Raw genomic sequence first — 26042 nt, forward strand, 5'->3', positions numbered from 1 at the left:
GTTATGTATAATTAAAATATGTTAGATGTTCAATTCATTAGGTATGCGGATGATTATTTTTATTTTTAAGCGAATGGTTATTTTTACTACAGGAAAGGGGCGCGCCGGTAGCGGTGTGTGGCAAGCCAAGCAGTGACAGTGAAGTGGGATGATTATTGATGAAGGTGGGATGGCAGCCAGTTGAAAAAGAAGAGGGAATTAGAGTGAAATACTTTGATAAATTAGGATTTGGGATTGTTATTTTTTGGAATAACTAAGTAGATTTTTTTATTTAGATAATTTATGGAGTATTTTTTTTTCTTTTACATGTATTGGGCTAAATCTGTAGCCAATTATTCACATTGTTAAGATTCTTCATTGTCTATCTAGTGGAGTTGTTTTTAAAAAAGTAAAGTATAAGAAATTCATTTTTAATTAGTCTATATTAGTTTTTTTTTCCCAAAGATATGGAGATTTGAATTTGCAACTTTTAGATAAGTATGAAGAGACTATGTCATTTGAGTTATAGTTCGTTTAGTTAATTTTTTAATTTTAAATAATTATTTTTTTTGAAAGATTTAGAGTTTATAATTTATAATTTAGAATTTAATATTAAAAATTATGATTTAAAATTTAAAATTTAAGATAAAAAATAATTTTAAAAAGATTGATTAAGAAATAGTGAATGAGTGTTAAGAATGCTTTAAAAGGATTTTAGAATGATTTGAAATGGAATTAGATTGAGTTTCGGTGAAAATTGACAATTTGGTAAAATTGGTAAAAAATATAATTTTGACTAATTTTGATGGATCATAATTTAGTGTTCGGAGTTCGGATTTTAATAAAATTTATCTTAAATTAAAGATGGAGATTAGAGTTTTTAAATGGTTTAAAAATGAAGCAAATTAAAATAGAATTTTATAAAAAAAAGTTATGAATGATTGAAAATTAGTGTCAATTAACTTTCTAATATTACTCTTTAAAAAATTATATAGTTATGTTCAGTAAAGTAAAATAAATGTTGGTTTAATCGGTTTGATGATAACAGAACAAATTCTGCTAGGTAACCAACACCCAACTAGTTAATTATTATCCAACTTGTTATCAATTGGTAATTTTAATTTTTTAAATTGTCAAAATGAGTGATTATTCAAATTTTATTTTTAACACACAAAATCAATTATTATTAATTATATTTATTTAAAATTGATTAGTTAGGAGTTATTTACCTATATTTTTTTTAATAAAATAGAATAGAAAATACAATTTACACATAAAATCAAAGAAAGAAATTATTAATTTACAAGAGTTAAGTTATAAATTGATTTTTTAGATTGATTGCGTACATTAAAATAGTTTTAACTAATGTTTTTGTTCATAATAACGTTACTGAAATATAAATCTTTTAAAATTACGTCATGTTGTTCTAACATTATAGATTATATATGAAAAAAAATATTTATAGAATTAAATTACTTTAACAAAAAACTCGTAGAAAACAAAAGTTTTGACCAACTAAAAAGATCAAGATTTCTGTAGATAAAAGATCAAATAATAAATTTTTTACTATTATTTTCATATAAAAGAGTTTAATTTTTTTTAATAATTAATTTTAATATTTATTATCTAAACTTTAAAAGAATTTAATATGTATACTTTTATATTTAATTAAACATTAAATCTGTTACACTAATAAAAATAATTAATTTATACTTGTTATTTAAAAATAATATTTTATATATATATAATTAAATATTAATATAAAAAATTTATATTGATAATTATAAATTAACTGAAAATCAAATTTTTTTTTAAAACAAATAATATCTCGTACCAAAATAACAAAAGCAATAATAAACATTCAAAATAGCTAAAATATTAAACCATCAATTGCACCTCTTATAGTTTTCAAAATTGGCCATATGATATCTCTATCCTCCTATGCACACCTCCTCTTGTTCTTGAATTCAATCTTCAGAATAATAATTGCAATTCCTCTCAAAAACACATGCTCCTGAGATCAATCTTGCTTGCCTTTTCTCCATGTTTCTTCCCTTTGGATACGGTACGGTGTTCTTTTCTCCGACGAGATCTTTGAAGCGCATTGAAATTATTAATACTCTCTCGCCTATACCTTCTTCTATTTTTCATAGTGACCCATATCATATCTATATCCTCCCAAATCTCCTCGTCTTCATATTTTACTACTAGGCCAAGTTTGGCTATTTTTTCATTCTTGATGCTAGCTTGAAACGTGTGCCAGTCGCCTACTAAAGCGGCAAAATCCCAATCTCTCATTCCCTCTTCATAACTTAGTAAAGAACCAAACTCATAGTCACGTGTTGATGCACCTGGAACTGGAAGTCTAAAATCCATGATTCTTTCTTGCAATATTTTTATTATTATTTCTCTTTCCGTATCAAGGTTGAAACAATATCGTAGATCTAGAGATTCCAGATGTGGACAACCGTTAAGAACAGCATGGAAACCATCATAATCCAACTTGTTTTCAAGAAGTTGGAGATGACGTAGCTGTGGCATGCTTCGTGCAATAGCATATGCATATTCATTATCGGCGTAACGGAACCTATCAGAACTGTACTGATTAAGCCACTGGGGGTAGTTGAATTTGAAGGTTTTTAGAAGAGGGCAAGCTTGACCAAAAGATTCCAGAGTAATGGTGGTAATACGATAGCAATGGGTAATATCAAGTTCCTCAAGCAAAGGAAACTTTTTAGCCAAATCACACCATACTTTATCTGATATGTCGGTGAAGCACTGGTTAATTCGTAAACGTCGCAGACGACTTCCACAACTATATATAAAACCATGACAAAATTATATATTAATAGGAGAGAATAAATTTTTGTATTTACTGTGAGAACATTAGAAAGGGTAGTGCTAGGGAGTCAATGGCCTAAGCATACAATGTGTACAATGAGCTAAATCTTTGGTTTATGAATAAAATAAACATCACCCATACTATTCAGAATAACCATCCGGATACCAGGTCAGGGATAATAAATATCTAATGTCATAAAATCACTCATCCCAAAAACTTAAGTTGATTTTGGAATTCACCAAGAATCGAATCTTTGACCTTTCGAATCTAGAACTCTAATACAATGTCATGAACTCACTCATCCCAAAAGCATAACATGACAGAACAATGTAACACTAATGGTCATATCTCTAATACTTCATAAATCTCCATTGTACACATTGTACACTTATACTATTGACTTTCTATACTTTCCCTATTAGAAATGACTTAGAAATCTTATGTTGAACTCTATATGACCAATAAAGTTTATGATTTTTATCTAATATTTAACTAACATTTTAAACCTCCTTAAGTACTTGAAAAGTTGAGAAATTTAAAATATCCAATCTTAAAAATTTCAATGACAAATTAAAATAATTACTCTAAAAAAATAGTTAAAAAAGATTAGAGTCTGGAATCAACAATTCAGATTCATTCTTCAATAATATAGACTACTTTTCATCTCTTAAATTTTTTACCAAACCAAACATAAATATAACTAATTTGATACTAAAATATATAAAATATTTGTTTTTAAGAGTTAGTCGTCACTTCCAAATTATGAATTTTTTTTTTGGAGAATCAATCTACAATTTTACACAAGAGAATATAGATGTATGTACATACAAGCACTTACGAATTAGCGATGTGGTTGAGGAGATCATCGTCAGCAAAATAGTCGATATTTATATCCACGACGAGACCACAGCTGCGTTCGATGGTACGGCGGCACAGCGAACGATACTGGTAATCCATGAATTTGGGAACCCCGACGCGCATGTTGATGACGCGCCACGTGTAGGGATCCTTGCAGATGGTCCGCCAAAGCATGCACACTCGCTGGGCGGCGGTGAGAACCTCTATGGCTCCGAGTTTCTCGAAGATGAGAAGAGTCAGTTCCATCGGAAGATGAAGCCAGTTCCTACTACTCCTGGGTTCTTGGATTCGCAATAATGGATTCGTATACCAACTGAACGGTGGAAGCGATGATACTGATGTAAACAAGAGGCGTTGGAATTCCCCTTCAATCGCATCACTCAGACAACTATAATGCATTTCTCTTTTTCGTGTATGGAAATAATAGGGATTGATTATTCTTTTTCTTCTTTGTGTTTGGTGAGAAAACAATGCATTTTCAGGATTCTAATTTTATGCCGTCAAGATGCAGGAGGTTAGGGTTGATTCCGCTGCTTGTTGCGATAGAACAAATAATTAAATCATGATAAAAATTAGCATGTAAATTGTAGGAAGCTTATATTTGAAAATTGTGAGATGATTTAATAAATTTAATTAAATTATTATTTAATAATTTTTAAATATTAATTTCATATGAAAATAACTGTAAGTAAGTTTTTATCTTAAATAATTGTTAATTTGTTAAATAATTTTGAAAAAATAAAGTATAGAAAATTAATGGTTAATTTGTCTATATTAGTTAATTTTTTAACTTTAAAATTTTTATTTTAAAAAAAATTAGAATTTAAAATTTATTTTTAAAAATTTATAATTTAATATCTAAAATTTAAGATATAAAAAATAATTTAAAAAATTTAATTAATATTAGTTGAAAAATTAACCTTCTAGTATTACTCTTTAAAAAAATTGTAGTTATATTTAACAAAGTAAAATAAATGTTGGTTTAATAGATTTGATGATAATAAAATAGAAAATTCAATTTACACATAAAATTAAAAAAAAATACTAATTTACAAGATTTAAAATTTTAAAATTAATTACGTACACTAAAATAATTTTAATTATATTAATTACATTCATAAAATTAACATAAATGCACCATAATCACATTCACTTTCACCGTTATCTGAAAATAGGAATCTATAATCACAAATTAGTATACAAAATCACACTGTCATTTAATATTCAAATCAAATTAAAATTAAAACAATTTCACATTCAAATCAAATTAAAAAGAATCCAACAGAAAAAATCCAGCAAACAACAAAAGAAAGTTGGACGGAGACAACTTTCACTAATTTTTTTGTCAGAGAAATTGGACAATCTCTAACTTTAGCCATTATATCACAATCCCGTTTTAAGGTGATAAATAAAAAGTCGGGCAATCCACCTGTTACGGTGGGTAACCGGAGATTAATAGACTGAACCGTATTTGGCCGGCCTAATCGTCTACGGATGGTAGTCTTCGAGCAGGTTTGCACGCTGGAACCTCCTTCCGACTTGTGTACGTGAGTGAATGGGGGGTGGTACTTGCAAAGACACTCCGATGCCTAAGTTAGCAAGGGTGTGAGCAAGTTTTGAATGTATTGGGTTTAGAGATACCTGAGGGATGTCAGGATATTTATAGGGGTGAACCAATAACCACCGCTGAAGTAGTGCCACCCTTTTAGGGTGATAACCGTCCCTTTACCTTAGGGAGGTTAAGATATGGCTCCCGGAAGTGGTTAGAGAGATTTTAGGGGCAGTTACTCATTTGAATTGATGTTAATCTGCCAACTACTCTTCGTCCCGACTTCTTTAGAGCAAACCGTAGTCAGGACCGACTTCTTAGTACGAAGGTCGGTGCTCAACAAGGCTCAATCCTTTGGACTAGGCCTTTCGTTTGGACCTGTGCCTTTATTATTGGGCCAGGATATGAACAGTGCCCCTACTTGAGCCCAAGATCTCTTTAAGACTTGGGTTCGAGTATTTTACTCGGGTTCGTAGCCGACTTTCTTGGAGGAGGCGTGGGTTTTTAAACCGACGTGATTTTCGCGACTTTTTGTTTCTGACAGTTACGTCTATTCAAGCGTCGTGTCCGTTAGGGGTGTACCTAGGGATTAATGGCTTTGGTAACGGTGCACTCTCATTAATAACTGCCCCGTTTTTACCATTATGTCCCTAGAGTATTTATAAATACTTTTCCCTCTCTTTCATTATCTTCTTTCTGCGATTTTTCTAATTCTTTCCTCGTTCGTTCTTCATTCGTTCGTGCTGCATTCTTGTGTTTCGGAGACTTCTGCTTCTTCCAACCTTCATTTTCAGAGAGAGGTTAGTTTCTTTTTCTCTTTCGTATTTTTCGTATGCCTTTATTTTGTAGATAAGTAGGTTTGTAGACTTTTGCTTGGTTCCTTTTTCTCCCCTCTAGAGACCTTTGTTTTTGATTTTTTCTTTTTCCCTTTGTAGGTTTCCTCATCTTCTTTAGGAAAAGAAAAATAGCCTCCGTAGATTGGGTTGATGTTACTGTCCTAGAGGAGGAGCCGTTGGTTGATGTTGAGTTTGTCACCCATCTTCGTACTCACCACCGGCTCTGTACCTCGGATGAGGACGAGCCTAAGTATGAATTGCTTATTCCAAGTTCAGAGGACCGAGTTTGCCATGGGAGGGCCAACGGAACGGCTCCTCATTTCTTCTTTATGTATGAGTGCATGATCACCCGTCTGGGCATTTTTCTACCTTTTTCAGATTTTGAGATGTCTGTTTTGCAGCACTATCGAGTTGCCCCTACCCAGCTTCACCCCAACTCTTGGGGTTTTTTTAAAATTTATCAATTTATTAGCCATGCTTTGGAGTTCCCGACCTCTCTGAAAATCTTTTTCCATCTTTTCCATATGACCAAGCCCTTCAGTGGGCTAAACAATAAACAACAATGGGTTTCCTTCCGAGCCATACAAGGTCGGAGAATCTTTACCCTTTTTGACGAATCCTTCCACGACTTTAAAAATTATTTTTTCAAAGTGCAAGCTGTAGAGGGTCACCACCCCTTTTTCCTGGACGATGATTCTTCTCCTCGCTTCCCTTTATATTGGCTGGAGGCCTCTCCTTGTGAGAAATATGGTCTGGATGACCTGGATGAAGTAGAGGCCGCCATTGTGGGGTTCCTCCGAGAAGTGTGGGGGAGGGCCCCATATTTGGACACTAAAAAGTTTCTCCAAGGGTCTTCGACCTTTATCCAAGCACAGCTAGGTAGCTTTCATTTGTTTGTTAGATTCCTGACTTGTTAACTGATCTTTCCGACTTGTTTAATTCCTTAGCTGTTGTTTTCTTTTTCAGAAATGGCGAAGACGAATGCTCAGGAATCTTACCAGAGAGTCCAGGAGGCCAAAGCCAAGTCTCGCGCCAGGACTGGTGGTGCCAGGGTTATCTCTCCTCCTCCTCCTCCTCGGAACGTTGGGACTCTTTCCAAGTCCATTGTGATTTCTTCTTCAGCTCCCTCTCAGCCGCCCCCCGTCGTTCGACCCTCCCCTGAGCCAAAGAAGCGCAAGACCTTAGAGTCTGGCTCTTCTGGTGAGGTTAAGGTGGATGCTCTTGCGTTCGTCCGAAAGAATATCTATCCCCATGCTCGTATAAGCATGGATGATATGTCTGTTCGGAGCCACCTTACCACTATGATTGAGGAGAGTCTCAAGGCGGCGGGGGTCTGCGGCAAACTCTTGGATATTTTTGAGAAGGCTCATCTCAGCTCTTTAGGGATGACCTCGAGGGTTGAGGAGCTGGAAGGAAGGCTTTGTTCATACCAAGAGCATGATGGGGAGTTGAAGAAGGAAGTCGCCAAGCTGAAGGAGGAGAGAGATGCCCTCCGGGAGAGGGGGAAGGTTTTGCAAGCCCAATGTAACATGGAGATGGATTTGAGGAAAACAGCGCAGGCTAGCTATCAAAGTTTATTCAATGATCTTGTGTCTGTGAAGAATGATCTGCTGAATTCTCGGAAGGCATACGATGAGTTGGAGGACTCTATTGCTGATGGCGCCGAGGAGTCTTGGAGGATCTTCCTGGAGCAAGTCAGAGTTATTGCTCCCGACTTAGATTTTTCTCCTTTACATCCTGACAAAGTTGTTATTGACGGGGCCATAGTTGATCCCCCTGTCCCTGTGATCGTTTCTGAATCAGAGTTGAAGACTCGAGGTCAGAGGATCATTGAGTCTCCTCCTCATGGAAAAGATGCTCCGAGTTCTTCAGCAGTTCCTCCTATTTCCTCTTCATCTCCTATGGATGCCTCTCTTCGTGGTCCTGGTGGCGCTCCTCCTGACTCCGGTGGTGGTGATCCGTCTACTCCTCTTCCTAAAAAGTGATTTGTGGGCTATTTGGGGGCCCGACCTGTGGGTCCCCTATTTTTAAACTTTTTTATTTATTTTTTGGTTGGTGGTGTTTGTTGAACAATTTCTTTTGGCCTTCCAAGGCCGTAAACAAAATATCAAAAACACCCTTAATAAGGGTTTTTAAATTATCAAAATAAATACCCTTTTTTGGATAAGGGTTTAGGTTACCTTATGTGTGTATGCTTTTTTTATTTTTCGAAGTCCCCTTGATCTTTTTCTGAAAACCTTTCCCTTTGGCTTGTCTGTTTTTCTGAGCCTTTTGTTTAAGGACTTTTGGACATCCTTTAAACTTTTTCCTAGGTTTTTCAATCTCTTTTTTATTATTCCTTGTACTCAACTTTGCTTTAGTGAGTTCTTATGACTTAGGTTATTTTTGCAATGCGTTTTTCTTCTGCTCGGTTCTTCACTCCGATTTACGGGTCGAAGTTTTTCTGAGCTCTTCTACTCGGGTTTTCATTTCGACTTATGAGTCGGATTGTTCCCGAGTTTTTACGATCAACTCATATAACCTCTTTTCACCGACTTGTACCTCGTCGTTTTATCCTGACGACCATCTAGATCGGTTCATGGGATTTTCACGTTTTGTCGAGCTTAAGTCGGCGCGTTTCGTAGAAAGACTTAGAAAAATAGAAAGGAGTTTATAAGAGATATTGTGAATGAAAAAAGATCTTTTATTGATTGGGGAGGTACCTTCTTGCTACTAAGGGTTTTTAATAGCCTATTTTCCCTTAGCCTCTACTATGATGCCTCGTTAAAAACCCTTCTCCAGAAAAAACCCTTTGATTTTGGGAAAAAATCATGAAGTTGGGAAAAGAGTACATCAGGGAGTAGAGTTCGCTTTTAACTGTAGTACCTTTTCAGATTACAAGCATGCCACGACCTTGGGAACTCAGTGCCGTTCAGGTCGGTTACTTTATAATAACCTTTTCCTAAAACTTTATTGACTTTGTATGGTCCCTTCCAATTAGCAGCAAGTTTTTCTTCTCCTGATTTGTTGACTCCAATGTCGTTTCTGATTAAGACTAAGTTATTCGGAGCAAATGTTTTTCGAATGACTTTTTTGTTGTACCTTGTAGTCATCCTTTGCTTCAACGCTGCTTCTCTTATCTGGGCATCTTCTCGGACTTCGGAGAGCAAGTCGAGCTCCTCTTTGTGTCCCTGTATGTTTCTGATCTCGTCATAGAGAATTACTCTTGGGCTTTGTTCATTGATTTCTATTGGTATCATTGCCTCTACACCATAGACTAGTCGGAAGGGTGTTTCTCCAGTGGCGGATTGGGGTGTTGTCCTGTAAGCCCATAGCACATGGGGGAGCTCTTCAGCCCAAGCTCCTTTTGCTTCTTGTAATCTTTTCTTTAGCCCTGCCAGTATGACTTTGTTGGCTGCCTCGGCTTGTCCATTGGCTTGCGGGTGCTCTACCGAGGTGAACTGGTGTTTGATTCTCATACTGGGCACTAAGCTTCTGAAGGTAGAGTCGGTGAATTGGGTTCCATTATCTGTAGTGATGGAATGAGGTATCCCATATCTTGTGATGATGTTTTTGTAAAGGAACTTCCAACTTCTTTGAGCGGTGATGGTGGCCAATGGTTCTGCTTCTATCCACTTTGTGAAGTAATCTATTCCCACGATCAGGTATTTGACTTGTCCTGGCGCTTGGGGAAAAGGACCTAACAAATCCATTCCCCATTTTGCAAAGGGCCATGGAGAAGTGATACTGATGAGCTCTTCTGGTGGAGCCACGTGGAAATTTGCATGCATCTGACATGGTTGACACTTTTTCACAAATTCTGTGGCATCTTTCTGCAAGGTCGGCCAGTAGAATCCAGCTCGGATTACTTTCTTGGCTAGTGACCTTGCTCCGAGATGGTTTTCGCAGATCCCACTATGTACTTCCTCTAATACCTCGGCAGTTCTTGAGGTCGGTACACACTTTAACAGTGGTGTTGATATCCCCCTTCTGTAGAGAATATTTCTCACCAAGGTGTAGTGTTGTGCTTCCCTTCGGATCTTTTTAGCCTCTTTCTCCTCTTTAGGGAGGATGTCGAATTTCATGTATTCGACCAAGGGGTTCATCCATCCGAGGTTTAAACCGACTACCTCAAGTACTTCTTGTTTGTCTTCTATTTTTACCACTGAGGGTTCCTGGAGGGTTTCTTGGATCAGGCTTCTGTTGTTTCCTCCTGGCTTGGTACTAGCTAACTTGGATAGGGCGTCCGCTCTGCTGTTTAGATCCCGAGTTATGTGTTTAACCTCGGTTTCTGCAAAGCGCCCAAGGTGCTCTAGAGTTTTCTCCAAGTACCTCTTCATATTTGGGTCCTTTGCCTGATACTCTCCGCTTATTTGGGAGGTCACCACTTGTGAGTCGCTGTATATCATCACCTTTGTAGCTCCGACTTCTTCTGCCAGCTTCAATCTAGCAATCAAGGCTTCATACTCTGCCTGATTATTTGAAGCTGGGAATTCAAATTTTAGGGAAACCTCTATCTGGGTTCCTCTTTCATCTACCAATATTATGTCTGCACCGCTTCCTGTTTTGTTGGAGGATCCATCTACATAGAGTTCCCATGTAGTTGGTTTTTCCTCCTGATCCCCTGCGTATTCTGCAACGAAGTCGGCGAGGCATTGAGCTTTGATCGCCGTCCGAGTTTCATATCTTAAATCGAACTCGGAGAGCTCTATTGCCCATTGAACCATTCTCCCTGCAACATCCGTCTTTTGGAGGATTTGCTTCATGGGTTGGTTCGTACGGACTCTTATTGTGTGAGCCTGAAAGTAAGGTTGTAGCCTTCGTGAGGCTATTACTAAGGAGTAGGCAAACTTCTCTAGTTTGTGGTATCTTAGCTCGGGGCCTTGTAGAACTTTACTGATGAAATAAACTGGATGTTGTCCGACCTCATCTTCTCTTATCAGGGCTGATGAGACAGCCTTGTCCACTACGGATAAGTACAGGACGAGATCTTTTCCAGATACTGGTCGGGTCAGAATAGGAGGTTGGCTTAAAAACTTTTTGAACTCCTGGAATGCCTCCTCGCATTCAGGGGTCCATTCGAACTGGCATCCCTTTCTTAATAAGGAGAATAGTGGAAGGGATTTCAGTGCCGATCCTGCCAAAAATCTGGAAAGGGCTGCAAGTCGGCCATTCAGCTGCTGGACTTCTCTCAAACAAGTCGGACTTTTCATTTCTAGGATGGCTCTACACTTATCGGGATTGGCTTCGATCCCTCTTTGTGTTAGCATAAACCCTAGAAATTTTCCTGCCTCCACCGGAAGGTGCACTTTGCGGGATTTAGTCTCATTCCGTGCAGCCTTATGGTGTCAAAGACTTGTGAGAGGTCTGACAAGAGGTCGACTTCCTTCTTGGTCTTTACCAGCATATCATCGACGTATACCTCCATTAGACTCCCCAGATGAGGAGAAAATACTTTATTCATCAACCTTTGATATGTGGCTCCTGCATTCTTTAATCCGAATGGCATGACCACGTAGCAGAAATTAGCTCTGGGTGTGATGAATGATGTTTTCTCCTGGTCTGGCTCATACATTGGGATTTGATTATATCCCGAGTAGGCGTACATAAATGATAAGTATTGATACCCCGAGCTGGAGTCCACTAAGGTGTCAATACTTGGCAATGGATAAGGGTCCTTGGGACATGCCTTATTTAAGTCGGTGTAGTCGACACACATTCTCCATTTGCCATTCTGTTTTTTAACTAGCACTACATTGGCTAGCCATGTTGGGTACTTGACTTCTCTGATGAAGCCAGCTTCCAGGAGCGCCTGCACTTGTTCTTCTACTATTAGGGCTCGTTCTGGGCCGAGCTTGCGTCTTCTTTGTTGTACCGGTCGGGATCCCAGATAAACCGAGAGCTTGTGGGACATGAGCTCGGGGTCTATCCCAGGCATGTCAGAGGCTTTCCAGGCGAAGAGGTCGGAGTTATCTTTTAGGAGTTTAGTCAATTCTTGTTTTAGGGTCTCCCCTAGGTTGGCTCCTATGTGAGTATTCTTTTCTTCCTCTTTGCCGACCTGTATCTCCTTGGTTTTTCCTCCCGGTTGTGGTCGCAGCTCTTCTCTGGCCCTTGCACCACCGAGCTCTATTGTGTGAACTTCTCTGCCCTTTCCTCTCAGATTTAGGCTTTCATTGTAGCATTTCCTCGCCAATTTTTGGTCTCCCCTTACCGTTGCTATTCCCGCTGAGGTTGGGAATTTCATGTAGAGGTGGGGAGTGGATACCACTGCTCCGAGTCGATTAAGGGTAGCTCTGCCGATTAAAGCATTATATGCTGACCCGACATCAATGACTATGAAGTCTATACTCAGAGTCTTAGATTTTTATTTATAATATTATTTAAATAATATATACCATTAATTATTTATTTTGTAATTATTTTTTTAGATAAAAATTAGTTTTATTATTTATTTTCATACTCAACGTAAACCGCTGCTGCCTCCAGCGGTTTACACACGTGTCTCAATACACATAAATCGCTACTGCCAGTAGCGGTTTATGACCAACCATAATCATACAGAAACCACGACAGGCAACAGCGGTTTCCATACTACCACAACTCAACGTAATCCGCGGTTGGCAGCAGCGGATTCTGTATTTATATAAACCGCTACTGCCAGTAGCGGCAGTAGCGGTTTTCATAGATATATGAAACAATGTATTTGCGTCTTCATTTTAGAAACAATGCATTTGCATAATTTTAAAGGTGAAACAATTTATTTATGTGAATTGCCCTAAAAAACCTGTCTTATCCCACTAAAAATTCACCATCTGACTGGTTGACCTATTTTATTCCGTTTAGTGAGATATTTCTAAATTCTTCCTCTATCCCATCTAATGGCGGACAAGCGAGTTGACAAGTTTAGAATTTTAAATCTTTTTTTTTATAAAACATTAAATATTAAACGATATATATAATTTCACAATAATTTCAATAAATTTATAATTTTTAAAAAATAAAAAATTGTAATTTTTAAATTTAAAAACATTAAAATTTTTATAATTATAAACTTATAATAAATATAATCATAAACTAAATTTTTTAAAACAAAATAATAAAATCAACATTGTCTAAAACAAAATAAACATTGTCTAAAATATATAATTAAATATCTTTAAATTTATAATCAATCAAACATAAAACATGTTCAATTATTATTTTCATCCTCTTATAAATCAATAATACCATAAAAATTTGTAAAAAATAGCCTAATACAAAAAACACTTTGTCCCGCCGAAAAATTCAGATTTGGCCATACGATATCTCTATCCTCCCCTACCTCCTCTTGTTCTTGAATTCAATCTTCAGAATAATAATTGTAATTCCTCTCCAAAACACATACTTTTAGGTCAATCTTGCTTGCCTTTTCTCCATGTTTTCTCCTCTTTTTGGATACAGTGCGGTGTTTTTTTCTCCGGCGAGATCTTTGAAGCGCTTTGAAATTATTAGTACTCTCTCGCCTATGTCTTCTTTTATTTTTCACAGTGACCCATATCATATCGATATCCTCCCAAACCTCCTCATCTTCATATTTTACTACTAAGCCAAGTTTGGATATTTTTTCATTCTTGATCCTAGCTTGAAACATGTGCCATTCGACTACTATAGTATTGAAACTCCACCTCCTCATTGCCTCTTCGTAAGGTAGTAAACAACGAAAACATTCAATTGTTGATGCACCTGGAACTGGAAGTCTTAAATCCATGATTCTTCCTTGCAACATTTTTATTATTATTTCTCTCGTTGTATCAAGGTTGATGCAATAACGTAGATCTAGAGATTCCAGATGTGGACAACCGTTAAGCATAGCATGCAAACCATCATAATCCAACGTGCTTCCAAGAAGTTGGAGACTGCGTAACTGTGGCATGCTTCGTGCAATAGCATATGCACATGCATTATTGGTGCGGTGCAGCCTAGAAGAAATGTAATAATGAAGTTGGAGGTAGTAGTTGAATTTGAAGGTTTTTAGAAGAGGGCAAGCTTGACCAAAAGATTCGAAAGAATTTGTGGTAATACAATAGCAATGGTTAATATCAAGCTCCTTAAGCAAAGGACACTTTTTTGCCAAGTCACACAACACTTTTTCTGATATGCTGTAGTAGCACCGGTTAAGTCGTAAACGTCGGAGACGACTTCCACAACTGTATATAAAATCACCAATACAATCATAATTCATAACATTGTTATCAAAAGGAATTTTATTATGCGTTCGATATGATTAGTAAAATTTATTATTTTTATTAATGTTTAGATAATATTTTAAATTTAAAGTATTAAATTTTAGATTCTAAATCTATAATTTTAATAGTATATAATTAAGATATTGATGAAGTGTTGATTAATATTAATAAAAAAATATTTATTTTGTAACTATTTTTTATTAAAAGTAATAATTGATAAGAATTAAAATTAATTAATAAGAATAGAAATAAGATAAATAAATTTATCTTTTATAAATATAAGAGAAATATACAAAATACAAACATTCTTTTTTTATTATTAGAAGTGTTTTGAAACGTGGTTTATTTATTTATTTTTTTAATTTAGACAACTTACATTTATTTTAATGATTGAAAAATAATAATTTGTTTCTTATTTTTTTTTGTTAGACATGTAAATCCTTCTATAAGAATTTTCCACAAAAAATAACAAAAAATATTTACATGTGAGTGATGTGACGTTAGTTTTTATAATCTGTCTTTTATCTGTCTTATATAAATAATAACCATGATAGGAACTATTTTCATTTATACTGTCATTAAAATTACTTTGTAAATAGATGATAATTATTTGATTGGAACATAGTTTTAAATTTTGATGATTATATAAGAGTATCTCAATAAAATATTTATCATTCACGTATAACAAATAAAGGACAGATCATATATATATATATAAAAGTTATATCACACATAAGTATTTTTTGTCATCTTTTAAAAAAAAATTTCACAAAAAAACGCATGCGATAAATTATTATTTTTCAATTGTTAAATGTAAGTTATCTAAATTGTAAAAGAATAGAAAGTCAAAAGGAATTTTTCCTTTTATTTAAAATGATAGTACATATATTTGGTAAAAAAAAAATATTTTTAATAAGTATAAATAATAATTATATTCAGTAAAATAGTTTTTATAATTAAAAAATATTATATCAGATAAAATTCATTTTGCCCTTTAATATCGGATAAAAAAATATTATATCAGATAAAAAAATATAATTTTTTTTATGTTTTTCTTGAAATTTAATAAGAGTGTCATTTTCATAATCTTCATTAAATGCCCCTCTTTCTTAATTTAAAAAAAAAAACTAATGCATTGGTGGGAACATATTAAACTATTATATTGTCACTAAAAATATTAAATTATTATTCAGATAACAATAAGACAAAATAGAATAAGTATTTTAATATTTATATTCGTCTCAAATATTAATTAATTATTTTATTATTCATGCCATTAATTACCTACAAAAATTTTATTTATGATGCAAATTCATAGCTGCCATATAAATTCATACCCTTTTGTTTCTCTCCAAACGTAATATCTTTTAATACGAAAAAAATTTTAGAAAAAGAGAGCTGAAAAATTAATAATTGTACTAGTTGAAATTGGAGATTGAAAACGTAAGAACAAGTTCAAAATCCTAACTTAATTGATTGGAAATGGTGACTCATTTGAAAGGGATTAGAATTTTAAAATTGGAGAAGAAGAAGTATAGTTGGTGAAAATGATGAAAATGACATTGTTATCAAGAGAAATATAATGTCAATTAAAAAAAAGAAAAAAAAAAATAACGTGAATCTTAAAATCCTATTAATAAAAAGATAATTATTAATAATCATGGTATATATTACAAGGAGTAATTTATCTTTTATTTTAAAAAAATGATAAAATTTACCATTTTTTATTCTATAAAAAGAAAACTCACTCAGAGTTTGAAACATAAAGTTTTTGCCTTTTGGTGAGAAATACATTCATAAACAAATACATTCTAACAAAATAAAAATAAAAAAGCGTGCGTGTTTAATTCACCAGGCACAGAGAATCAATTAGGAGGATAGGCAACTAGAATCAATTAGTTGAAAAATAAAATATTTGTTATAAAAAAAACAACTCCCTACAATCCCAATTTCTAAAATTTTAAATTTAGAAATACAAAAAATTAGTTGGCTGTTTATATTTTTTCATTAAAATATTTGATTATTAAGAGTAAGCTTGTCACTTCCAAATTATGAGAATTTCTTTTCTAGAATCAATCTACAATTTTACACAATATATATTATAAACAAGCACTTACAAATTAGCGATGTAGGTGAGGAGATCATCATCAGCAAAATAGTCAATACTTATGTCCACCAAGAGACCGCAGCTGCGTTCGATGGTACGGCAGCACAGCGAACTCAATTGGTAGTCCATGAATTTGGGAACCCCGACGACGCGCATGTTGATCAGGCGCCACGTGTACGGATCCTTGCAGATGGTCCGCCAGAGCATACACACTCGCTGGGCAGTGGTGAGAACCTCTATGGCTCCCAGTTTCTCGAAGATGATAAGAGTCAGTTCCACCGGAAGATGAAGCCAGTTCCTACTACTCCTCTCTTCTTGGCGGGGGTGGCGCAATAATGGATTCGTATACCAACTGAATGATGGAGGCGATGATTCTGGTGCAAACAAGCGGCGTTGGAATTCCGCTTTCATCGCATGACTCGGACAATGAAAATAAATTTCTCTTTTTCTTCTGTGTTTGGTGAGAGAACGATGCATTTTGAGGACTCAAATTTTCTTCCGTCAAAATAAAGGTTATTATTGCAGGAGGTTAGGGTTGCTTCTGCTGCTTGATGCGCAAGACAGAACAAATAATTTCTCTTTCATCACAATTTATTGTTTTTGCTGATTTATTAGTCATTAATCTAATTTTTTTATTTTAATAATATATTTTATTAAATAATTGTTAATTTATTATACACAAATTTAAAAAAATAAAGTATAAAAATAAATTTTTAGATAGTCTATATTAATTAATATTTTAATTTTAAAAATTTGTATATTTTGAAGGATTTAAATTTATGATTTATATTAATTTAAAATTTAATATTAAAAATTTATGGTTTAAAATTTAAAATAAATAAAATAATTCAAAAAGTAATTGATATGGACTAAAAAAATTAACTAATTGTATAATTACATCCAATAAAGTAAAATAAATTTTGATTTAATAGGATTGATGAAATGGCTTCGTTAGGTAGATTATGGAGAATTGAACGTGAACAATGAACTAGAAATTTGGCCCCATAAAATTAAAAAAAAAAGAAAAACACTTCATCTAAATTATCTATAAAAAGATCTCATTCAATAATTCAAAAATTTTAACAAGGACTTTCATTGGCGTTGCTTTTCTCCAGACCAGAAACGAACGTCGCCGATAGGCTCCACCTCGCCGTCGCTGCTTTGATACACTAATGAAAATAACCATCCACTTAAGGATAAAAATAATCATCTGCATACTTAGTGAATTGAACATCTAGCATATTTTAATTGTATATAACTAAATCCAATCCAATCAAATAACCATCCACATAAGAATTAAAATAATTATTCGCATACATACTAAAATTAAATGACCATCTGAACTAGCCATAATTGAATACCAGAACTTGTTTTATTGAAAGAAAAGTTCAACACATAAGTGGAGTACAGGGGACAACAACATAAGCAAAACAAGCACAAAAATGAACAACAAAAACAAACGTAAATATCTCATTGTCATCTTCGGTATTGCCATCAACAATAAAAGGAATTCGCACCTAACCACTCCTTATAACTCAGAAAAGACAAATTGATAATCTCCTCAACCCCTTTTCTTTTATTCTGAAAAATTCTCCAATTTCGTTCTAACCATATGTTCCAAATGATCGCACAAAAATACACCATTTATCTCTTGCGTTCCTCCTTCCTATTTGATATCTCAGTCTAACTTTGAAAGTGCTCCTTCACCGTACCCAGACAGACTCATTGCATTCCAACATATGATATCCAAACATACCATATCTGCCAAGAAAAACTACAGCCAAGAAACAAATGGTGACCATATTCCACGCCTCTATTACATAAAACACATAAAGCACCTTCTTGGTAAATAATGCCAAACCAACTCAGTCTCTCGTTCGTATTGACCCTGTCAGTCAATACAAACCAAACAAATAACTCCACTTTAGGTGGAACAAGTCCTTTTCAAATTGTCCTAGTAAAGTTGTAGCTTGATATATCCTCTAGAATCGTTTTCATCTGCAACACCCGCACAAGTGGTTTGTGGGTATGGCTTCTAGTATAACCATGGAGCATGTAGAGTCTCAAAGGGGAAGGAATGCTATTCCTTTTCAATAGGGAGGCAAGAAGGCCCGATCTTCAAGTGAGCCTAGAGGTAAGGACTCTAACTTCTTAGAAGAGAGAATTTCTATGTTGGAGAATATTCTATCCTCTATGGATGAGCACTTTCAAAGGATAGAACATGACAAGGAGACATTCGAGACTCACGTATCAGGAGAACTAGATGCTTTCAAAGAAAGCATACTCCAAATCGAAGAGAAGCTTGAGAATTTTTTGAAACTATTTGAGGAAGTTCGAGTTTGGTTCGAGGAGGCAAAATCTCGACCAACCATTATAAGGAAGACAATAAAGATTGATCTCCCAATGACAAAGGAGTTTAAGGGCATGAGGGACGTTCGAGAGGTGGAGAACTTCCTATGACAAATGGAGAGACAAATGAAGAGATGAAACTCATCGGAGCCCCGGATAGACAGAGTGAGACCGTCGTAGAAGCCTTGAATCAAGTAAATAATTATTTGGTGCACATGCTAAAAACATAACATAACAGAGTGGGATGTGAAATAGTGCTGGCAATGGGACCCAAAACGGCACAAGGACCTTCATCATCGAGTTCTAGTGTAGGTGTAGGTTCTAGCTTAGAGAAGTGGTGCATGACGAAAAAAAACGCGAGAGAGAAATAATTACAGTCGGTGAAAGTGAAAGAGATCGATGCTGGTGAAAGGTGTAAAACGGTGTTGTCATTGTCTGGGTTGAAAGAGAATTTGCATTTGCGGGAGAGACCGACGCGATTGAGGGATTGGTGAGATGTAAAACGTATAATATATAAATATGTAATTGTACGTAGTGGTTTAGGTGCTAATCCTAATGTTTTCAAATTTTAAAATCCGATAATAATTATTTAATTAATTAAAAATTTAATTTTCAATTTTAAAATTATCTTTCTTTTTTAAATCATTATTCACACTATTCATTATATACATTGTTTCTTTATACTTTTCTTTAACGATGATAGAAAATTGCTAATATACAAGAGCAAGTTATAAAGTGTTTAATTTAAATGATCATATACTAAAATAGTATTTGAGATATTTTAATTATATTAATTACATGTTTAAGATTAGTAAAATTACACCATAATTACATTTACTTTCATCTTTACAACGCAAAAGCAATTCAAAATTGATAAAACTATGAAAGAATAAGAAAAGATGAAAGATATATTTTGTATTTTTGGATTGATTGTTAATTGATTGAATTGTAAATTATGAAGGTAAAACTAAATATATATAGAGTATTAACCTATGAAAGATAAAAGCAAATAAAGATAAGATAAAATAATAAAGGTTAAAATTGTAACTGAATTTATGTATTCTGTAGGGGTGAATTTGTGAGCCGTGAAAATTCTTTATTGTTGTCATGGGTTAAGGTAGAAAAGTGGTTTAATACGCCCCCACAAACTAGAGGATAAAAGATGTCAAGAACATCAAGTTTATTGAGATTAAGATGGAAGAGTTGAGAAGACAAAGGTTTAGTAAATATGTCAGCTAGCTGCCCAGAAGAGGGAATGGAGAGAAGTTTTATCACTCCAACTTGAGCTTTTTTGTTGAATCAAGTGACAATTAACCTCTAAATATTTGGTCCGTTCATGAAAAACCGAGTTAGCAGCAATATCAAGAGCACTCTGATTATCACAATATAAAACTGGTGGGCGGATAGGAGAGTTACGTAAAAATTGTAATACATTTAGTATCCATTGAAGTTCACAAATCGTGTTAGCAAGTGCACGATATTCTACTTCAGTAGATGAGCGGGCAACGGTAGTTTGTTTCTTAGTCTTCCAAAAGACTAAAGAGCTGCCTAAGAAGAAACAATAGCCTGTTAAAGATCGTCGAGTGTCAGGATATCTAGCCCAATCAGTCACTGATGAAGTCGAGAAGCTGAATTTCTGATTCTCTTAGAAAGAAAAGTCCTTTGTCGGGGCTAATTTTTATATATCGTAACACATGAATGGCAGCTTGAAGATGAGATTCAGTAGGAGATGGCATAAATTGACTTAATTTTTGAGTGGCATACATGATGTCTGGTTGAATAGTGGTGAGATAGATAAGACGCCCAACCAAATGGCGATATACAAAAGGGTAAGATAGCAGGAGACTTTTGTCTTGATATAGTGTTGTAGTACTATCCATTGTAACAGAGGCAAATTTAGCACCTAATAAATAAGAATCTTCCAAAAGATCAAGACAATATTTTCTCTGAGATAAGCAAATTTTTTTAACTGATTGAATAACCTCAATACCCAAAAAGAGTAAATTATTGTTTTTGCCCACAACGTTTGGGATAAGTTTCAAAGTTGTGCCTAACGTTTAAATCGTCCTATTTAAGTCCCTAACGTTTTCAAAATTGACTCAATGTTGTCCTGCCGTTAGAAATCTGTTAATGGAATGGACGACAGGACAAAATTGAAACAATTTTAAAATATTAGAAAGTTAAATAAGATGAACACGTTGGGGACAAAAATGATACATATAAATAAATTTTTATTTTATTCTTCAATAATATCAATAAAGATTTAAGACAAGATAAATAACTAAATTTAGACTTATGTTCGTTTAAATTATAATATACTAATAATACAAAATATTCAAAGTAAAATAAATTTTCTCTTATCAAACCCTTTATGCACTTCGAATATGAAAAGTCAACCAGCTCTCCATCTTTCCGTGCTATGAACAAACATCTAGATCGCTCAAAATTGCGATGATATCCAATCTGTCACAGGAAAAGGAATAATAAATTTTTACCAATGCATAAAGATAAGAAACGAAGTGTTAAGACTGGATAGGATTTAAGAGACAGTGATCTCAGTAATTTCTTATATCATTAAAAAGCCTATCATTGGAATGTAATGTACGAAGATTAGAGATCAGAAGCCAATTTTTATACTTTTCTTTCTTTAACCAAAGAAGGGAAAATGGGGGTCTGGTCAGGTCAAAATCATGGACAAAATCTGTATTTGCTAGTCACAAAAGATTTTAGTACCGTATCACATTACTAAATGCATTTATTATACAGATTAATGCTATAAAAATCTCTATACGAAGATACATTGACTTTCGAAAGTAAAAATATTATGGAATGCAGTATTTTTAATTAATACTGAGACAAAAGTATTTGTTGAATACAGATGTGTACTATATATTAACATTATTAGTTAAAAGAATGAAGCAATGAAGCCACAAAAGGTAATTCTCATCTGAGGTATTTTACAAATATGTTTTTCTCATAACCAAGTTTGAAACATGAAATAAGCATGTTCTTGTTATAGCATAACATACATGATTACAGTTAATTCAAACTGGATGAAAACATATATAGGACTCGTACCTGTATATTATTTTTCAGATATTCTATTTTATTTCATCATCAGACTCTTAATAAAAAAAAAAAATCCAAACTAACTATAATTTGAATTGAGTAATTATTTATATGATTATTTAATGCATTAAAAATAAACATATTATATATATAATAATATGTGAGAGTGAGGTAGCAATTTACTCTTTAATTTCAAAAAGATATTGAACAATTATTGTTCATTTTTTATTTTATATATGAAATTTTTTGACACTTTTAGTATAACAAAAAGAATTAACTAATGTTAGTTTAAATTTAGCCAAAAATAAAAAAAATCTGATCACGTAAAATTTTTCATTGACAATAATTTGAAATAAATAATTTAGACTTGATTTAAAATAATTTCAAAGTACGTAAAAAAAAATTATTCATGAACCATTAGCCTGCAGACTTGATCCATGAACCATTACTGATGAAACTATCGTGCATCTTCCATTTCAAAACATAAAACATATGCTTTTGTGGTTACTAATGTCACTTCCTTTCTTCCGTGTTTCTTTTTCTTTGATTTCGATTTATTCTTCTTCTTATTCTTCTTCTTCTCCTTCTCTTTATCTCTAAGATATCTTTGAAATCCTTTGCGCGATCTTTGATTCTTTGTACATTCCCATATATCATATATTTCATCCCAATCTGTTGTCACTTTTTCTGTTATCACTTCTTCTGTTGTCACTTTTTCTTTTTCTTCTTCTTCTGAAGACTTATCATTATCTTGTGATTCATTCTCAGCAATATGATAACTGAGCCTTTCCTTGCGAGGTGTAAAGGTATATTTGAAGTCATCGTACCACAATGTACTATATCGTTCTCTAAATTTGTAGCCGAGAAAACCCTCGGGTGTATTTGGTTCTATAAAATATTTTAATTGTTCATCACACATTTTTCTTAATCTCCCCTCCAAATTAACGTTGTGACACCAACGTATGTCCAGAGATTCAAGAAAACGACAGCCGTCAAGAATGGCGCTTACACCATCGTCATCCATACAATCGTTTCTAACAAGCTGGAGATGGCGCAAGTTGGGCATATTTTGTGCAATAGCAAATGCATCTTCGTTACCCCTACTGCAATCATTGTGGTTAAACTTTAATGATTTCAGAAGAGGACAACCTCGGCCAATAGCTTCTAAAGCAACATAAGATACGTGTTTACAAAGAGTAATTTCGAGTTCTTCCAACAACGGAAGCTTTTGAGCGATCTCACATAATCCTTCGTCAAAAATGGCATAAAAGCATTGAACAAGTCGTAGCCGTCGCAAATTACACTGCCTGTGTACAAAATCACCATTCCATCATATACATCACATAATTTAATAATAATTAAATCAATTTTGTTTAAAGAAAAGAGCTAAACACAAAAATAAATTGGTGAGTTCTATCCGATCCCCTCTATTTCAACATGTAAATTACCCCTCGTGACGTGACATGCTTTAATTGGATGTTTAGTTTTAGTTTGAGTTAATTTAACTCAACAAGAGTTAATATGTTAACTAAAGTAGGGTAATTTTGTAATTAAATATTTTTATAAGAGAGATAAATATATAATTTCTATAAACATTAAAAAATAAAGTTATATTTTTATTATTGTGTAGAAATTCAATTTACCCCAGTCTCATTTCTCTCTGAAATTGAAAGAAAAAATCAACTCATTGGGTGTTTCATGTTTTGATGAACCAGCAAATAAGGGTGTGTTTGGCAACCACGTTCAAAGAGAAGAAGTACGTTTAGATATCTTGAAAGCTGTAATTTTTGGTTTGGCAAATTTTTGATTCATGAACGCAGAAGTGATTTTACATTCAAAACCACGTTTTCAAGAAGCAACAATTTTAAGCTTCTGCGTTTCACCAACGGGCTTTTAGCCATCAATACTCAATCTTTATTTATTTTTTACCAATTTTATCCTTTATGCATACTATTGTATTATTTATATTATTTTTGTTTATATGAACTATCTTTTTCTATTATTTACTATTTTTTTATTAATTATTTATTTGATATTATATACTTTTATAATTATAATTTTTTTGTATTATTTTTATTTTTTTTAATATAATATATTGATCCTATTAAGAAAGTAAATTAAACAAAAAATTAATTGTAAATAATAATAATAAAAAATTATAACATACTAAAAAAGAGTCCTAAGAGTACTAAAAATATACTGTATAAAAAATATCATAAATTTTTTTTTGATTTATTTCAATTACTACCAAAATAAATATTTAATTTTTTTATTATTTTTAGTACTCTCTAAAATTTATATTTTGTTAGTTTTAATTAAAAGTATATTTTGCCAATTTTTATATATTATTTTTATCTTAGTGTATAAATATTAATTTTATTATAGAATTAATTAATAACATCTATTCAAATATCTAAAATAAAATAATATACAAAAATTATTTAAGTTGATGTCTATTTTAGTAATTTTGTATCTAAAAGTGATTTTGAATAGTGTAATCCAAACAACATTTATTTTACTATAATTCATTTTGATATAAATATTGCCAAACATAAATCACTTAATACAAATTTACTTTTCATCAAAATCAAGTTTGCAAAATTAATTTTATTCAAACTCCCGTTTGCAAACTGTAATCCAAACACACACTAAGTATTTAGAGAAAATAACTAATTAAATGGCCAGGGAAAAAATATTTGAGTGTGTCAGAACACCGTGAGACCATCTCGACCACAAGGTTGTAGCGCGAACGATCCTCCACCGTTCAGATGGCATATGCTTTGGAACAATTAATCACGCTCTGACCTCACGGTCATAGTTCAACCAAAGTCTTCTTAGAACTCAAGGATACAGATGTATGAGCCTATATAGAACAGATCCTGTTCAAGTAAGGTCGTGTACTGTGTTTTGTGTTCTTTGTGTTTAGTTATAAAAACTGCTTTTGTTTTGTGAACCTAGCCCAGGTGAGACTAAGTTTACGTTTGCGAAATTCAGAAAATCTTAAAATTTAAGAACCTGAAATCGATTATGATGGCTTTTTATGATGATAGTGTAGAAGGGGAAGACGAAAAAGAAAATGAAAATAATGATGATGATGATGATGATGGTGATGGTGATGATGATATAGGATTTCTGGATGGCATTGAAATTAAATTTGGAGGTATTTAATTACATAATCACCCACTTTGGGCTATAATTTAATTACCAATAATTTAACCATAGTTAACATAGTAACCAATTAAAAGATGACATGTCACAGAGGATAAATTACATGTTATTATAGGAAGGATAGGCTAGAATTTACCAAATAAATTATATGAAACATAATTAAAAAAAAAAAAGCATATAGTACAATAACAAACACCAACAACAATAAAAGCTTTAAACTTACGAGTCAATTATGTATTCAAGAAGACAATCGTTACCAAAATACTGAATACTTATGTCTTCCAACTGGCCACAACTTCGATCAATTGCATGGCAGCACATCTGCCACAATTTATAGTCCACTAAATTGTATATATCATAATCGCACATGTTGATGGTGCGCCACATGAGCGGATCCATGCAGATGCTCCTCCATTGACGGCAAACCTGCTGGACGCTATTCAAGATGTCAAACGTGCCAAGCCTTGAGAAGATCATCAAAGTTAGGTCGTTTGGAAGATCCAGCCAGTTTATCACGGCGGTTTCGCATTTGGGGACGGCGGTTTCGCGTTTGCGGACGGCGGTTTCGCATTTGCGGACGGCGGTTTCGCGTTTGTGGCCGCGCAACAATGGATTGGTAGTCCATCTAGCCATTGGATGAGTAAGGAATTGAATTTGAGGGTTGTTAGTGTTGGAGTGAAAACAAAAGCCTTTTAAATAACATGTGAGTGATTAGAATCTCTATTTTAATTGCGTGGGATGCAAGTCATTAATATTTATTTTTCTATTCCTTCTTTGGAAACAGTCCTCTCCTATGATGAAGCCTCAACATTCTCATATCTCATCTCTTGAAACATGTGGCCAGTTATTAGGTATTAATGGTGTATTAATGGAGATTTTATTTAATTTTTAATTAAATTTATTATTTTATCTTTAACTTAAATCTAATATGTTATTATAAGTAATTAAAGAATAAAATTATAAAAGTATATAATAAATATTTTATATTTTTAAATCTATTTTAAACCCATAAGACAGATTTTAAAACTATTAAGTTCTTCAATTATCTTTAGTTGCTATATTTTATATTTATAATTAAATT

At 33.5% G+C, this 26042-nt stretch overlaps 2 protein-coding genes and 1 pseudogene across 2 annotated transcripts; all 3 read right to left on the minus strand.

Moving 5' to 3' along the window:
- Window positions 1-13382: 13382 nt before the first annotated feature.
- Window positions 13383-16786, minus strand: LOC130950369 (putative F-box/LRR-repeat protein 9). Its single transcript, XM_057878870.1, has 2 exons — window positions 16386-16786; window positions 13383-14229 (listed from the first exon to the last, which is right to left on the minus strand). The coding sequence occupies exons 1-2, from the start codon at window positions 16784-16786 to the stop codon at window positions 13383-13385; spliced, it is 1248 nt and encodes a 415-aa protein (XP_057734853.1).
- Window positions 16787-18053: 1267 nt separating this feature from the next.
- LOC130950371 (putative F-box/LRR-repeat protein 9) lies at window positions 18054-25594 on the minus strand. The gene is made up of 5 exons (XM_057878871.1): window positions 25388-25594; window positions 25185-25282; window positions 22754-23100; window positions 22436-22681; window positions 18054-18136 (listed from the first exon to the last, which is right to left on the minus strand). The coding sequence occupies exons 1-5, from the start codon at window positions 25592-25594 to the stop codon at window positions 18054-18056; spliced, it is 981 nt and encodes a 326-aa protein (XP_057734854.1).
- On the minus strand, window positions 24498-24690 carry LOC130953599 (small nucleolar RNA U3; annotated as a pseudogene).
- Window positions 25595-26042: the final 448 nt, after the last annotated feature.

This window comes from Arachis stenosperma, chromosome 9 (genome assembly GCF_014773155.1).
Source record: "Arachis stenosperma cultivar V10309 chromosome 9, arast.V10309.gnm1.PFL2, whole genome shotgun sequence".
In the NCBI taxonomy this organism is placed as follows: Eukaryota; Viridiplantae; Streptophyta; class Magnoliopsida; order Fabales; family Fabaceae; genus Arachis; species Arachis stenosperma.

What these genes read in the sequence shown, in the direction of transcription:
- LOC130950369 (XM_057878870.1), bottom strand. Translation starts at nt 16,786, where the DNA reads ATGAAAGCGGAATTCCAACGCCGCTTGTTTGCACCAGAATCATCGCCT. An exon ending in CTCACCTACATCGCTAATTT is followed by an intron (nt 14,230 to 16,385) that starts GTAAGTGCTTGT and finishes TTTTATATACAG; the next exon opens with TTGTGGAAGTCGTCTCCGAC.
- LOC130950371 (XM_057878871.1), bottom strand. Translation starts at nt 25,594, where the DNA reads ATGGCTAGATGGACTACCAATCCATTGTTGCGCGGCCACAAACGCGAA. An exon ending in TCTTGAATAGCGTCCAGCAG is followed by an intron (nt 25,283 to 25,387) that starts GTTTGCCGTCAA and finishes AAATTGTGGCAG; the next exon opens with ATGTGCTGCCATGCAATTGA. An exon ending in TCTTGAATCTCTGGACATAC is followed by an intron (nt 22,682 to 22,753) that starts GTTGGTGTCACA and finishes AATATTTTATAG; the next exon opens with AACCAAATACACCCGAGGGT.